The sequence below is a fragment of the Lepidochelys olivacea genome (assembly GCF_965140295.1).
Source record: "Lepidochelys olivacea isolate rLepOli2 genome assembly, chromosome: 6".
In the NCBI taxonomy this organism is placed as follows: domain Eukaryota; kingdom Metazoa; phylum Chordata; order Testudines; family Cheloniidae; genus Lepidochelys; species Lepidochelys olivacea.
The window spans coordinates 72,298,618-72,312,045 of NC_140416.1; the positions used below are offsets into that span (position 1 = coordinate 72,298,618).

General features: G+C 43.9%; 1 protein-coding gene across 1 annotated transcript in view; it reads right to left on the bottom strand.

The window, feature by feature from the left end:
• Positions 1-13,428, bottom strand: part of LOC311521480 (rho GTPase-activating protein 11A-like) — an 83,783-nt gene that overhangs the window by 36,965 nt on the left and 33,390 nt on the right. The window contains exons 13-14 of the mRNA XM_084629810.1: positions 6,789-6,954; positions 5,252-5,484 (exon numbers count right to left, since the gene is read on the bottom strand). Coding sequence (XP_084485936.1) covers positions 5,252-5,484; positions 6,789-6,954 — 399 coding nt within the window. The remainder of the gene's footprint in view (positions 1-5,251; positions 5,485-6,788; positions 6,955-13,428) is intronic.

Genomic DNA, 13,428 nt, shown 5'->3' on the forward strand with positions numbered 1-13,428 from the left:
TACTGAACTCCCTGCCCAACATTTTTTGCACTCTTAGCCAAACCTATTTTAACTGATTAATTAGGTGTTTTTTACTGGAGATAACACAAGGCCTTTAGAGATTCACATAGCAAAACAAATAAGATACAAATATAAAAATGTATGTAATGATTTAAATCAAGAAAGGGATTTACTCTGCAATTCTGGGAATATATATTCTATTATGCTAATATGTACCAAACCACATTTTCTAGGTAGTAAGGAAAGACTTGACATGCTGATACATATGTTCTCATATGTCTATTTTAAAAGAGAGTTGCTTTTGGTGTATGTGGACTTTTACATGAGCAGGACAGTAACTGCAGTTATCTATTGTCAAATTAGCTCTGAATCTTTTAACTTAAAAAATACTTAAAAAAAATATTCCCTCCACCAAAGTGACAAGTTTTTTCAGGGAGATTCTAATGCACTTGTCCCCCTTTTCTTCCACATTTAGGCTATAACTTACACTGCTCAGGGATGTGAATTAGCCCCCATCCCCACCTCCAAGTGACATAAGTTACACTGACCTAAGAACCAGTATGGACCTAAGAGCCGGTGGTGTTGGCAGGCAAGCTGGAGTAATGTCAATGGCAGAGCTCTCTCCCGTCGGCTTAGAGCGTCTGCACTAGTTGTCCTGCTGTAGGCTCTGTAGTGTAGCCATAGCCTAAGTCTGTGCTGACTTCCTCAGTTCCTTAAGCACAACCATCAAGCTGCTGGCTAAGAAATAGCAGAAAAAGCAGGGACTAAAAGGAGGGCTCTGTTGCAGGGGACTGCATAATCTTCCAGTATTTTTTCCTTTTATCATCTTGCTTTATGAACTTCACAGCCTTTCTTAACAATAACATTTTTGTTATGTTAAAAGGGTTATCAAAGCCCTTATGTGGATTTAAAAGATTATCAAAATAAACACTCAGCAGTTTGCTAACACTTGTTTACTATAAAACAGCCACTACAATCCTGCCTCTAAAGTGGCCAATTAAATTGCTTTTTTAAACCAGTGTAGCTACATTGGTGCAAAAGGTTAGCAAGTAACAGATTGCTACTTTGCTGTGGTGATCCCTAAGAGTAGGAATTTCCTTTCCCAGGACGTGTCTCAGCTCCTCCTTCACCACACTTAGAACAATATCAAAAAACATTTCTACTTATTTTTTTTGGTTGGTTGGTTGGTTGGCTTTTTTGTTCATTTGTTTTGTTTTGTTACAAGTCTTGACCCTTTAATATTAAATTTTTCCTCTTTCTAGTCAGGTGCCTCTCCCCCATTTATCTACAGGTGGGTTTTTTTTATTATTTAGATTGCTGTTGGTTATGACTGTGCAGCAATGGTAACTGGCAACTCATAGGTGAGCTCTTTCAGATATTGCACTATGTATTCTAAAAATTCACCTACACACTGTAATTTCCCCCATAGCTCAGTCAAAAGCCATTGATTGACCAGGCAAGTCATAGCAATTTTTTTTTTAAATTAAGGATACCTTAATAGTTTGAAAACAAACTAAGATCCTATATAGAACTGAGAGAAGATTGGAATTTCTGTCCTGGAGGAAATTCTGGTATTTCAACATTTGTTTTCATCCCAAAATGGGACAAACCGTCAAAATATCAAAAAAAATTGTGGAATTAAAAGATCTGGAAAATTTCAATTCGGATATGTCAAAATGTTTTGTTTTCAGTCGATTCGACATTAAACCACATCTGCCTAAGGTGCCATGGTGATCATGGGAGTTGTAGTTTGAGTGCCTTATGGCCTCATTTCACACTATGAGACCGGCTTCCTGCTTGAAATACATTTCCCATTTTGCTTTGTCTGCAAAATGTCAACTGGCTGACTAACTGAAGTTACTCAGAAGTTTGGAATGTCAGAAATAAATTGACAATGATGGATTAGCTGGCAGACTGCAAGAGAAATGGTCAAAGGTGCAACTTTTCACATGGATAGCATATATATTTCTCCAAAGCTGATGCTATCCCCTAGTATGGCTGGCAGGTGGCATTCTAGGATTAATGTGACCATTTCAACACTAGAAAGAACTAAGTATATCACATCAGCAATATAGTAAGTTTTTTCCCCTCAGTTTTCACAGACAAGGTCAGCTCCCAGACTGTTGCACTGGGCAGCACAGTATGGGGAGGAGGTGAGCAACCCTCAGTGATGAAAGAACAGGTTAAGGACTATTTAGAAAAGCTGGACATGCACAAGTCCATGGAACCGAATCTATGCATCCAAAAGTGCTGAGGGAGTTGGCTGATGTGATTGCAGAGCCATTGGCCATTATCTATGAAAACTCATGGCGATCGGGGGAAGTCCCAGACGATTGGAAAAAGGCAAATATAATACCCATCTTTTAAAAAGGGAAGGAGAAGAATCTGGGGAACTACAGCCTCACCTCAGTCCCTGGAAAAATTATGGAACCGGTCCTCAAGGAATCCATTTTGAAGCATTTGGAGGAGAGGAAGGTGATCAGGAACAGTCAACATGGATTCACCAAGGGCAAGTCATGCCTGACCAACCTGATTGCTTTCTATGATGAGAAAACTGGCTCTGTGGATATGGGGAAAGTGGTGGGGGGATATGGGGAAAGTGGTGATATATCTTGACTTTAGCAAAGCTTTTGATACGGTCTCCGAAAGTATTCTTGCCAGCAAGTTAAAAAGAGTATGGATTGCATGAATGGACTATAAGGTGGATAGAAAGCTGGCTAGATTGTCGGGCTCAATGGGTAGTGATCAACGGCTCGATGTCTAGTTGGCAGCCGGTATCAAGAGGAGTGCCCCAGGGGTTGGTCCTGCGGACAGTTTTGTTCAACATCTTCATTAATGATCTGGATGATGGGATGGATTGCATCCTCAGCAAGTGCGTGGATGACACTAAGCTGCGGGGAGAGGTAGATATGCTGGAGGATAGGGATAGGGTCCAGAGTGACCTAGACAAATTGGAGGATTGGGCCAAAAGTGGTGGAATCTCCATCCTTAGAGGTTTTTAAGGCCTGGCTTGACAAAGCCCTGGCGGGGATATTTAGTTGGGGATTGGTCCCGCTTTGAGCAGGGGGTTGGCCTAGATGACCTCCTGAGGTCTCTTCCAACCCTAATCTTCTATGATTCTATAAGCTTGGAATTTTAAAGTCAATATGAAATACTAAGTTCCACTAACTGTGCTGCAAAACCAAGCTGCCTAGCTGACCTATAAGGAATTTTAAATGGGATGTGGAAAAGAAAGACAGTGGGTTTGTAACTTTTTTTATTTTACTCTTTCTGATTTATAAAGAAGAAACAAAATCTTGAAAGAATTCATACGCACATTAGAAATTCAAGATTTGTCTACCGTATTTCCACCTGAAGTCTTCCTGGATGGCTAGAGAACTAGTTTAACATCACCAGTAAATGAAGTGAAATCTGAACAACTGGGAGAAGGGGTTTTTAGTCAGTCAATCAGTTTTAAACTAGTTGTTTTTGTTAATACCTTTTTAATTCAAAGGTGGTGGCAAACAGTTGAGAAGAAAAATATCCTTGTTAAAAATACAAATTTCATCATCCCTGTAATTAAGGGCTAAGATATTCCAGTCCTCTGGTTGTCCAAGTAGAGGAGAGATTTGTTTTTCCTCAAATTTTAGCAAAATACAAGTAGGGGGAAAAAACAACAACAAAATACACAAACAAAACAAAACAACATAAAACAGCAAACAGCTCACCTCCACACCTTTCAGTTGCTCTGAATATATCCTAAAGAAACAAAAAAAATGACAGTACCAATTTTCCCCCATCATTCCCTGTTACAAATTATTTAAGTGGTTTGGAAAACTACAAGTTGCCGTGACAATTTCATTAGCAGAGATACAAATGAGAGGTCTACAAGGGACTGTTACAAGTGCACAATTAAATTTCTTCTACTCACCCCCTATCCATCCAGCCATAGGTCATCTGTTTGGCTAGGGGATTCCTTTAAGTAGGGGTGACAAGGAGAGTCATCATGGAAAAAATAGTTATGTTCTGCATTTTTGGCAAAAAATAGCATCAAGCTATATAGCAACTTACTTTTGGCCTAACTTGAGTGAGAGCACATTTTGTTGCCACAATCAAAGCTTTATTTTTCCACTGGCTCATCAAACCACATACTAATGTGTCTTTATTAATTTGGGCTATTATATATATTTGACCATTAATTATGAACCCTAATATAAAAACCAATACGTTACAGCACAAATCTTCATAAATTTTACAATACTATTGTATTTTAAATTCCTTAAAATATTTTGCTTATTATAAAACAAATCCTTGAGCTGGCTGTTTCAGACAGTTTGCACAGTTAAAGAAAATTATGATTCAAATGAAACTTCTCACCTGAATCAGCTCAGAAATGTAGGCCAAACCCTTTGAAAACGAACAAAGGCCAAGTTCTGCTCTTCATGACAAACACTGTGGAGCTGCAGGTCAGGATCCTCAGCCCCAGCCAGCCCGGGTGCCCATGCAATAGGTTTTGGCCACTACCTCAGGATATGGAGGAGAATGGTGGGTGTGGCCTGCTGCTCCGCACTACACAGGGTTTTGGTTCACTAGCTTCACACTGTATGGAAACCCACTCTTCATGCCCACAGCCCAACTTTCTAGGGTGAGCTGCACAGAACTCCATGGGACACAGGAAAAGTCCACCTGCATAGGGTCTCTTGTTTTTATCTTGCATGTCACTGCAGAAAGTTTTAAGCTGTTTTGGGCCATACGTGCCCGTGTAGAGAGCACCACAATTCGGTCCTACAGAATGAATTTGCTTCACACAAAAACAGAGTAACAAATATACAGCCAATCGGTTAAATAGGATCAGTAAATTGTGGGGAACTATGCATGTTTAGTGGTTACACGTAGCATGACAGACACTCACATTGGGGCAGGATCTTGCGAGAAACTCCCTTTTTCAGCCATTGCAGGGAGAAATCACCAAGACAACATTACTTGGTGTCCAAAGCAGGTGCACACAAACCTCCACATTCTCCTCTTGTCAATGCAATCTATAGATTAGCACCACAGTTAGCCTTAAAAGAGAGGGTAATTACAAAACGGAGGCTAGATTTAGGGATTTAAATGAAGGAACAATAAAGACCCAGACTGGAGAACTGCACAGTATATGACTTTTGCAAGTCTACCAGGAACATTTGCATACACATAAAACAACTGTCCACAGCCTAAGGGCTACAAGAGAATGAAAAGAAACATAATATAATGCAACGTAGGAAATAACTACCTTCAATGCTCTGTGGACCCACTAGATTCATAGCCTGGTGTGCTGGATATTCTACTCGGGGTCTGGCAATGCCCAATTGTTCCATAACCCCATGAAGGAGTCTTTGAATATCTGCTTCAGAAACTCTATCTGGGGTCCTAGGACTGTGACTAGAAGCCAACGCCAATCCAAATGCTAGCAAAAATACGATGTTACAAAGCAACGTAGTTGTCATTCTGGTGGCCATTTTTAACCTGTGAAAATAAAATACATTAAATAGATGATAAATGATAAAGTGAGTAAAATATTGAATGCATATCTCAAAAGAACTTGTCGGGTAAGCTGCCATTATCAGCTAAAAGAATTTTTCAAACAGGGAGGAGAAATTTTGGGGGAGAAAATTTTGGGAGTCAGTAAACTGTTAATTTTTGCACAGCATTGATTCATAGCATTTATTAATTACCTTTCTGCCATGATAAAACAAAACAGACCCACTGATTCACTTTGGAAAACTGAAGGGTTAAAAGTCAGCTAGATATAGTTATAATGCATGGTTCTTCCTTCTCCCCTGTTTTAATTTAGTATTTTAAAGTATGTCATAAAGCTACAGTAGGAATACTAGGAATTGCTCTGTTTTGTGCTGTGCTTTTCAAACTTTACTCTTCCACTTGCTCTAAGAAATAAAATACTCCCAGGTTTGTTTGTTTTTTTTTTAAAGGGGTTGGATAACATTTTGATCTCCATCGCAGATTGACAACCCATCACACACGCTCCCTCTCTCTCATTTCTCCCCATCTAGAACAAACAGGCTTCATTTATTCCACTAGACTACGTTTCACCAAATGGCCGCTCTGCCTGCATGAGACAGGCACAGAATCCAGTCATGACCACCTGTCATTCTCTTTATAAGGCTACATTTTAAACAACCTGTTTGTCCTTTTTGGTCAGCTGCTGTCATAGGAAAATGGATTTATTGGCGTATTTTGGTTATGCTAATGAAAGTCTATATTATTCACTTGCCCTGCTTTTCCAAGCCAGAGACTTAAAGATCTGTTTCTCCCTTTATGGTATTTTTCCTTAATATAATAATGTACAGTAAAGTGACCTTGAGCCCTGAGGTAATGGCAAAAAGAATCCCACCTAAAAAAGCTGGAGAGAGGGAGAGAGAGAGAGAGAGATCCTGCTCCCTGTGTGTGGCTCCAGAATGCCCCACATCCCTGCTCTGTCACTTGATCTCCAGGAGATCTTCACCCCACTCACTAGCAGCAAGCTGGGGCACTGGAAAGAAAAATGGATCCTTTCGGGCTACTAGATAGATAAGCGGTAATAAATCTGCCTTCCTCCTGTGTGTGTGGCCGTATCACGCACACACAGCCCTGTGCCCCTCCTCTCCGGCCCCGAAAGCCCCCCACCCTCGCGGAGTACTCCCTGTACGCAGAGCGAACCCCCTCCGCAGGGCTGAGCGGCATCGGGGTATCAAACACCTGCCCCCCGCGCCCCTGCAAGCCGCCGTGGAGGCCGCCCCGGCTGAGGCACGGGCCAGACGCGCGGCACTCACCGCCCGGCGCTGCGCTGGGGAAGGCGAGCTCTCGCTGGGCAGATGTGGGGTGGCACCGGCTGACTGAAGCGCCGAGCAGAAGGAGGCGGCGGCCTGTGCTGTGCCCATTCATGCGCAGTCCCAGCCCTCTTCCCCCGCCTTGCTTTGCCCCTGCGGCAGGTGCGGGGGGAAGGTGGTCATGTCAGCAGCATCCATTGCAGCGAGCAGCTGCCGCGCAGCGACGAGGCATGGCCGGGCCCCCTCTCCGCCCACAGGGCCGCCTAGGCACCCAGCACCCTCTATACACAACACCGCGTGTGGGTCACACACGCCCCAGACACACAAAAGCTGACCTCCCACAGTTACCTAACCAACACGGTGAAGTGTGCGTATAGTTCCTACATACAGCCCCCCCAACCCCCCATGATGTGCTTTCACACACAGGGACTGCACAGTGCAAACATAACACAGACCAGTAGGTGAAAATCTGAACAAACTAGACGGGGCGGAGGGTGTTAAAGGGCAGCTTTTTGCTCTCTCTGAGACTGAAAGGGACACCCATAAATCTCCTGGACGATTCGGCAAGCCATGTTCAACCGCTCTTCAAGTCGGTTTGAACGGAAAGACCATGCTGCTGCTAAATAGGTTAGGTAATCAGCAACCCAGAGTGCCTCAAGGGAAAACAGCCAGGCCATGTAGATGGAAGAAGCCAGGGTAAGAGACACCCTAAAAAACTCCTCTCTAAACAGATCTAACTGTAATGGGAAAGCAGATGGCAAAAGTAGCCTGGAAGGTGTTTATGGGATAACTTATCTACAGAAAGAGTGAACAATTATTTAAATTGGACTTTTCCCACATTCCCAATTAGGTTTTTTGACTAACAGTTGTTCAGAATCGATTTCCTGCCTGTAACTCGGTAGGGGACAACCATACAAAGTGACTGTTGATGTGAGTGCTGTAGAAGCCGGTGCCTTGGCTGAGCAAATTTGTAGAGTCACCTATCATGGAGGACACAATTGCATCTGATTAAAGTATAGTTGCAGTGTTGTTGTAGCCATGTTGGTCCCAAGATATTAGAAAGAGAAAGCAAGTGAGGTAATATTTTTTTAATCGAATCAACTTCTGTTTGTGAAATAGACAAACTTTCAAGCAACTCAGCGCTCTTCTGCAGGTCTGATTAAAGTAGCAAGATTGAGTGATAAAATTCAAAGGAAGGTTTGGCTAAATGAAGACCTTCATCATTTATTTGTGTGCTTGAAGAATAGTAACTATTTAAAAAGTGAGTTTACAATGTACAACACCATCCTTACCTGAGGAATAAGAGCACCTAATTGTTCACCCAGAGCAAAGAACATCTCCAAAGAGAACTAGCCTCAGCAGCTGTGCTCCACACTTCTGGTGTTTTGTTTTTTAAGATATACTTTGATCAATGCACTTATCCCTTCCAGGGATCTGCTTCAGCTGGGTAGTTTCTTATGCTTTACATGAGGGCCATGAGACTTTCAACAGGATGTTTTCAAAATCCTGCTCTACCACTTTCAACATCAGTGGTTGCCTCACTAGTTCTCTCAGGCTAGGGTACAATGAAGAACTTTTCCAAGTTATTTACACATTCTGCTTGGTTAAAGAAGTAAACTCACAACTGTCAGGGTCAGAGTAACTCCAGGATGAATGTTAAAAGAAATTACAGATGATGACAAAGTAACTGGGGGGAAATAGGTCTCACTAACACAGTAACAATATTTGCCACAGTGAATGTGAATTTATGCCTTTTGCAGAAGAGATATTTTCCAATAGTCAAACTGAACACACATTTAGTAGAGATAAACTAGACATTAAAACAGGAGAATGTCTTGCTTAAGCCCCAGAGTAATTCACAAACAAGGGGAAGATAGGCATTCAGTGGACTAAGTCATGTGTGTGGTCCAGTCCAGTAGGCATGCTCATAGGCTACTTACTGGCTCAAGTCCCGTTAAAATCAAGGGGAAACCATACACCCTATAACCTTTACCCCAGCCATTAGAGCACTCACCTGGGATGTGAGACCCAGGTGCAATTCTTCTTTCTGCCAGCAGGGGAGAAAGAATTTGAAGAGGGTTCTGCTACCTTCTAGCTAGATGTCCTAACACCTGGACTACATACAGAGTCAGTATCATGCTCACTCTTTCTGCCTCAATGACTGTTTAAGTATAATATCTACAGTCGTTCAGGCAGAGAGAGAGACTCTGCAGTGCAGTGGTTAGGGCACCTACTGGGGAAGTAGGAGAGCCCAAGTCCAGTCCCCCAGCACCACTCTACCATTAAACAGGAGACTGAGGGAACTTCCCACAGCTAAGTGGTTAATGCCCTTGCCTAAGAGGTGGGAGATCCCTATTCAAACCTTCTCCCTAACTCTGGCAGAGACGGGGGTGGGGGGGAATTGAAATTGGGTCTCCCCCTTGCCCAGGGAAGTGCTTTAACCACTGGGCTGAAAGTTGAGGCATTAGCACCACCTCCTCCTCCTTCTCTGGCCACTTTGTGCAAATCAAGGTAGGCACCTAACTCATTCCCTCACAGAGCAGCTCAGGCAGCTGGTTCCCATTCCCAGATCGGTGAGCAGACACAGTCACATCCCTACAGCCTGAATTTACACACCTGTCTTTGAGAGAGGTGCAGGGTTTGCATACACCCTTGCTATCAGCATCTCCTATTGGCCGGGTTAGGCAGAGAGTCTCCTGACATGCTGGCTTTTGTGGATTGCATTCTGAGGCACCTCTCTCCCTATTCATTGCATAGGGAACCTAGGCACCTAATTCAGGCTTGCTGGATCACAGTGTTGTCCCTGTGATTTTTTCTAGGTGCCTAAAAGTTAGGCACTGTGATACTCAGCACTGCAACACCCAAGTCCCTTTGGGGATCTAACCCCTAATGTTTCAGGAAAGTGTAAAACCGGGTTTTATGCTTAGTTGTAGAGTAAGATGGCCACAGTTAGCCCTCTTCATGTAAGTGGCAACTTTTTAATAAAAGTCTGCTTGTTGGCTACATTGCACCGTTTACATAAAGGAGTTTTACTCCATGAACTTTCAAATGGTTCTTCAAAAATAATGGGTAGTTGTAAAAAGCTAATCATAGCTCAGTTACTCTGTACACCAGTGCTCCCAAAATTGTGGGGCACAAACCCCTAGGGAGGGCATGGAGGAACATGGGGGACGGGGGCATGGCAGGGCCCAGGACAACCACCACATAGGAGGAAGGCCCTGCTCTGCCCTTAGTTCCTCTCCAGCCCCACTCCTGGCCACGGCCCTGCTCCCAGCCCCAGGCAGGCACAGACAACTTCCACTACTGGTAATGGGGGGCTGACACTAGCGTACACTAATTAGCACAGACAATAAGGTAAAACAAGTGCATAATTTAGGTCAACAACTGATGGAAGGTTGGAGTAGTTGAGGCTTTGTACCATTACATAAATGCATTAAGTACAATTCTGCACCTACACAGGCCCAGCTGGTCAGTGATTCCAGGATTTACATGGCAAAGCACAACCACAACAGAGGGAGCTGAGTAGGAAGACTTGTGGAGAGAGGTAACATATCCATGATGCGAAGCAAATAAAAAGGACATTAGCCTTGTATAATTATATATATATAATATATAATATATAATTATATATATAATTGTATAATGCATCTATTTCTTGATTAGTACCCAAGGAAATGGCAGAAGCCCAAGATTACTTAAATCTTAACTGGACAAAGAGTAGATCTCAGTCCTGCAGTGGAGAGGGGAGTACATGATGTGACAGAGTTTTTCGCAGCCAATTTATGTGGTTCCATAGTATTTTGCATGTAATGGCATTAAATGTGAAATTAGTGCATTAATTCTAATAGAATCCTACAAAACTCCATGTGAAATGGGAAATTTGAGGGAGAGTGGTAATTTGGTAGAGTGAATATGGAAGTGTCCTTATATTTGTGGAGTATTCTGGATATTGAGATAAGAAAGGCCTTTGGGGTGAGGGATGGGTATTACCATGGCCCCTAGAGCCTGCCCTGAAGGTCCTTATTTGCCTGTCCAGCTACAACTCCTTGATGGCTACCTTAGACTAGCTAAGCGCATGAAACAATGTTGCCACAGGCAAAAGACTCTGGCAGTGTGGTTGTGAAGGTTTAGGTCACTCAACCTCCATAGTTGGAGGCACAGCATGAATAGTGTACCAAGATGTTTTGCCATACTTCCATTGACTTATTTTAATTTTCTTTTGGGGGCAGGTTGTGTTGTATGGAGGGTCCTACCTTTCCCCTAAGGAAGCATGGGGGAATTTGGTTCAGCTCACAAACCTTCTCACAGGTGGTGAGGTAGGCATCTCTCTCTCCCCCCCTCCTGGAATGGGGCTAACAATTTAGCATCTATTGCCCCTGCAAGGTGGGCACCCCCACGGTTTCTCCCCGCTTACCGTTCTCTGTTGTCTCTCATTCCTCTGCTTCTCCATGTGCAGTTCAAGCTGTTGCTGCTTTTCATGTTCCTTGTTCATTTTCCCACTCTCTACTAGTAACCAGGGCCTCAATCTCTAGACTCTGCTTCTCTACATAGAGCCTCTCTGCATCTAGCTTTAGCCTTTGCCACTCCAACGCCAGAGATGGGGAACTGGCCCATGCAGACACCTGGCTGCTGTGGCTACTAGTTGCTGTTCTTGGGCTCTCTCAGACTCTTGCCTGGGGTGGACCTCAGCTCTGGGCCCAATTATTCTGCTTCAGCCATGCAATCATCTGTGCCTTAACCTCCCAATACTTAAGCCTCTCCCCCGCACAGCTCAGCAATGTCCTTCTTAGGGAAGTGGGTATAGGCCATTTTCTTGCTGTATCCTCCGTTTTTACTGCTGCAAGTCACTTGTTGCAAAATACTCTCGGTGCACCAGCTTTTGCTTCCAGTCACATCCACAGGGTCTAGTCTATACCTCAGCTTATCACCAATCTTTTGGGAGTGACCGCTTTTTTGTGTCAGGCCCCAAGAACCTACACTGTTCCATAGGGGTTGGACTGTGGCCTCTAAGACTCAGACTGGATCTTTGGTGCCAGAGATCCTTGTTTCTCTTTGTGGCTTCCTGCAGCTAATCCAGACCCCTGCACTGGGCAGCACAGCATAAGGAGGAGGTAAGCAGCCTTCTGTGGAGAAAAGTGGTTCAGGACTATTTAGAAAAGCTGGATAAGCACAAATCCATGGGGCCAGATGTGCTGCATCCAAGAGTGCTAAAGGAGTTGGCAGACGTGATTGCAGAGCTATTAGCCATTATCTCAAAAATTCATGGCAATCGGGGGAGGTCCCAGAAAACGGGAAAAAGGCTAATGTAGTGCCCATCTTTAAATCAGGGAAGGAGGAGGATCTGGGGAACTACAGACCAGTCAGCCTCACCTCAGTCCCTGGAAAAATCATGGAGCAGGTCCTCAAGGAATCAATTCTGATGCACTCAGAGGAGAGGAAAGTGATCAGGAACAGTCAGCATGGATTCACCAAGGGCAAGTCATGCCTGACTAACCAATTGCCTTCTCTGATGAGATAACTGGCTCTGTTGATGAGGGGAAAGCAGTGGATGTGTTATTCCCGGACTTCAGCAAAGCTTTTGATATGGTCTCCCACAGTATTCTTGCCAGCAAGTTAAAGAAGTATGAGCTGAATGAATGGGCTATAAAGGTAGATAGAAAGCTGGCTAGATCGTCGGGCTCAATGGGTAGTGATCAATGGCTCCATGTCTAGTTGGCAGCCGGTATCAAGTGGAGTGCCCCAAGGGTCGGTCCTGGGGCCGGTTCTGTTCAATATCTTCATTAATGATCTGGAGGATGGCGTGGACTGCACCCTCAGCAAGTTTGCAGATGACACTAAACTGGGAGGAGTGGTAGATACGCTGGAGGATAGGGATAGGGTCCAGAGTGACCTAGACAAATTGGAGGATTGGGCCAAAAGAAATCCGATGAGGTTCAACAAAGACAAGCGCAGAGTCCTGCACTTAGGATGGAAGAATCCCATTCACTGTTACAGGCTGGAGACCAACTGGATAAGCAGCAGTTCTACAGAAAAGGAACTGGGGATTACAGAGGACAAGAAGCTGGATATGAGTCAACAGTGTGCCCTTGTTGCCAAGAAGGCCAATGGCATATTGGGCTGATTAGTAGGAGAATTCCCAGCAGATCAGGAAGTGATTATTCCCCTCTATTCAACATTGGTGAGTCTACACCTGGAGTATTGTGTCCAGTTTTGGGCCCCCCACTACAGAAAGGATGTGGACAAATTGGAGAGAGCCCAGCAGAGGGCAACAAAAATGAATAGGGGACTGGAACACATGATTTATGAGGAGAGGCTGAGGGAACTGGGATTGTTTAGTCTGCAGAAGAGAAGAATAAGGGGGGGATTTGATAGCTGCTTTCAACTACCTGAAAAGGGGTTCCAAAGAGGATGGATCTAGACTGTACTCAGTGGTAGCAGATGACAGAACAAGGAGTAATGGTCTCAAGTTGCAGTGGGGGAGGTTTAGGTTGGATATTAGGAAAAACTTTTTCACTAGGAGGGTGGTGAAGCACTGGAATGCATTACTTAGAGAGGTGGTGGAATCTCCTTCCTTTGAGGTTTTTAAGGTCAGGCTTGACAAAGCCCTGGCGGGGATAATTTAGTTAGGGATTGGTCCTGCTTT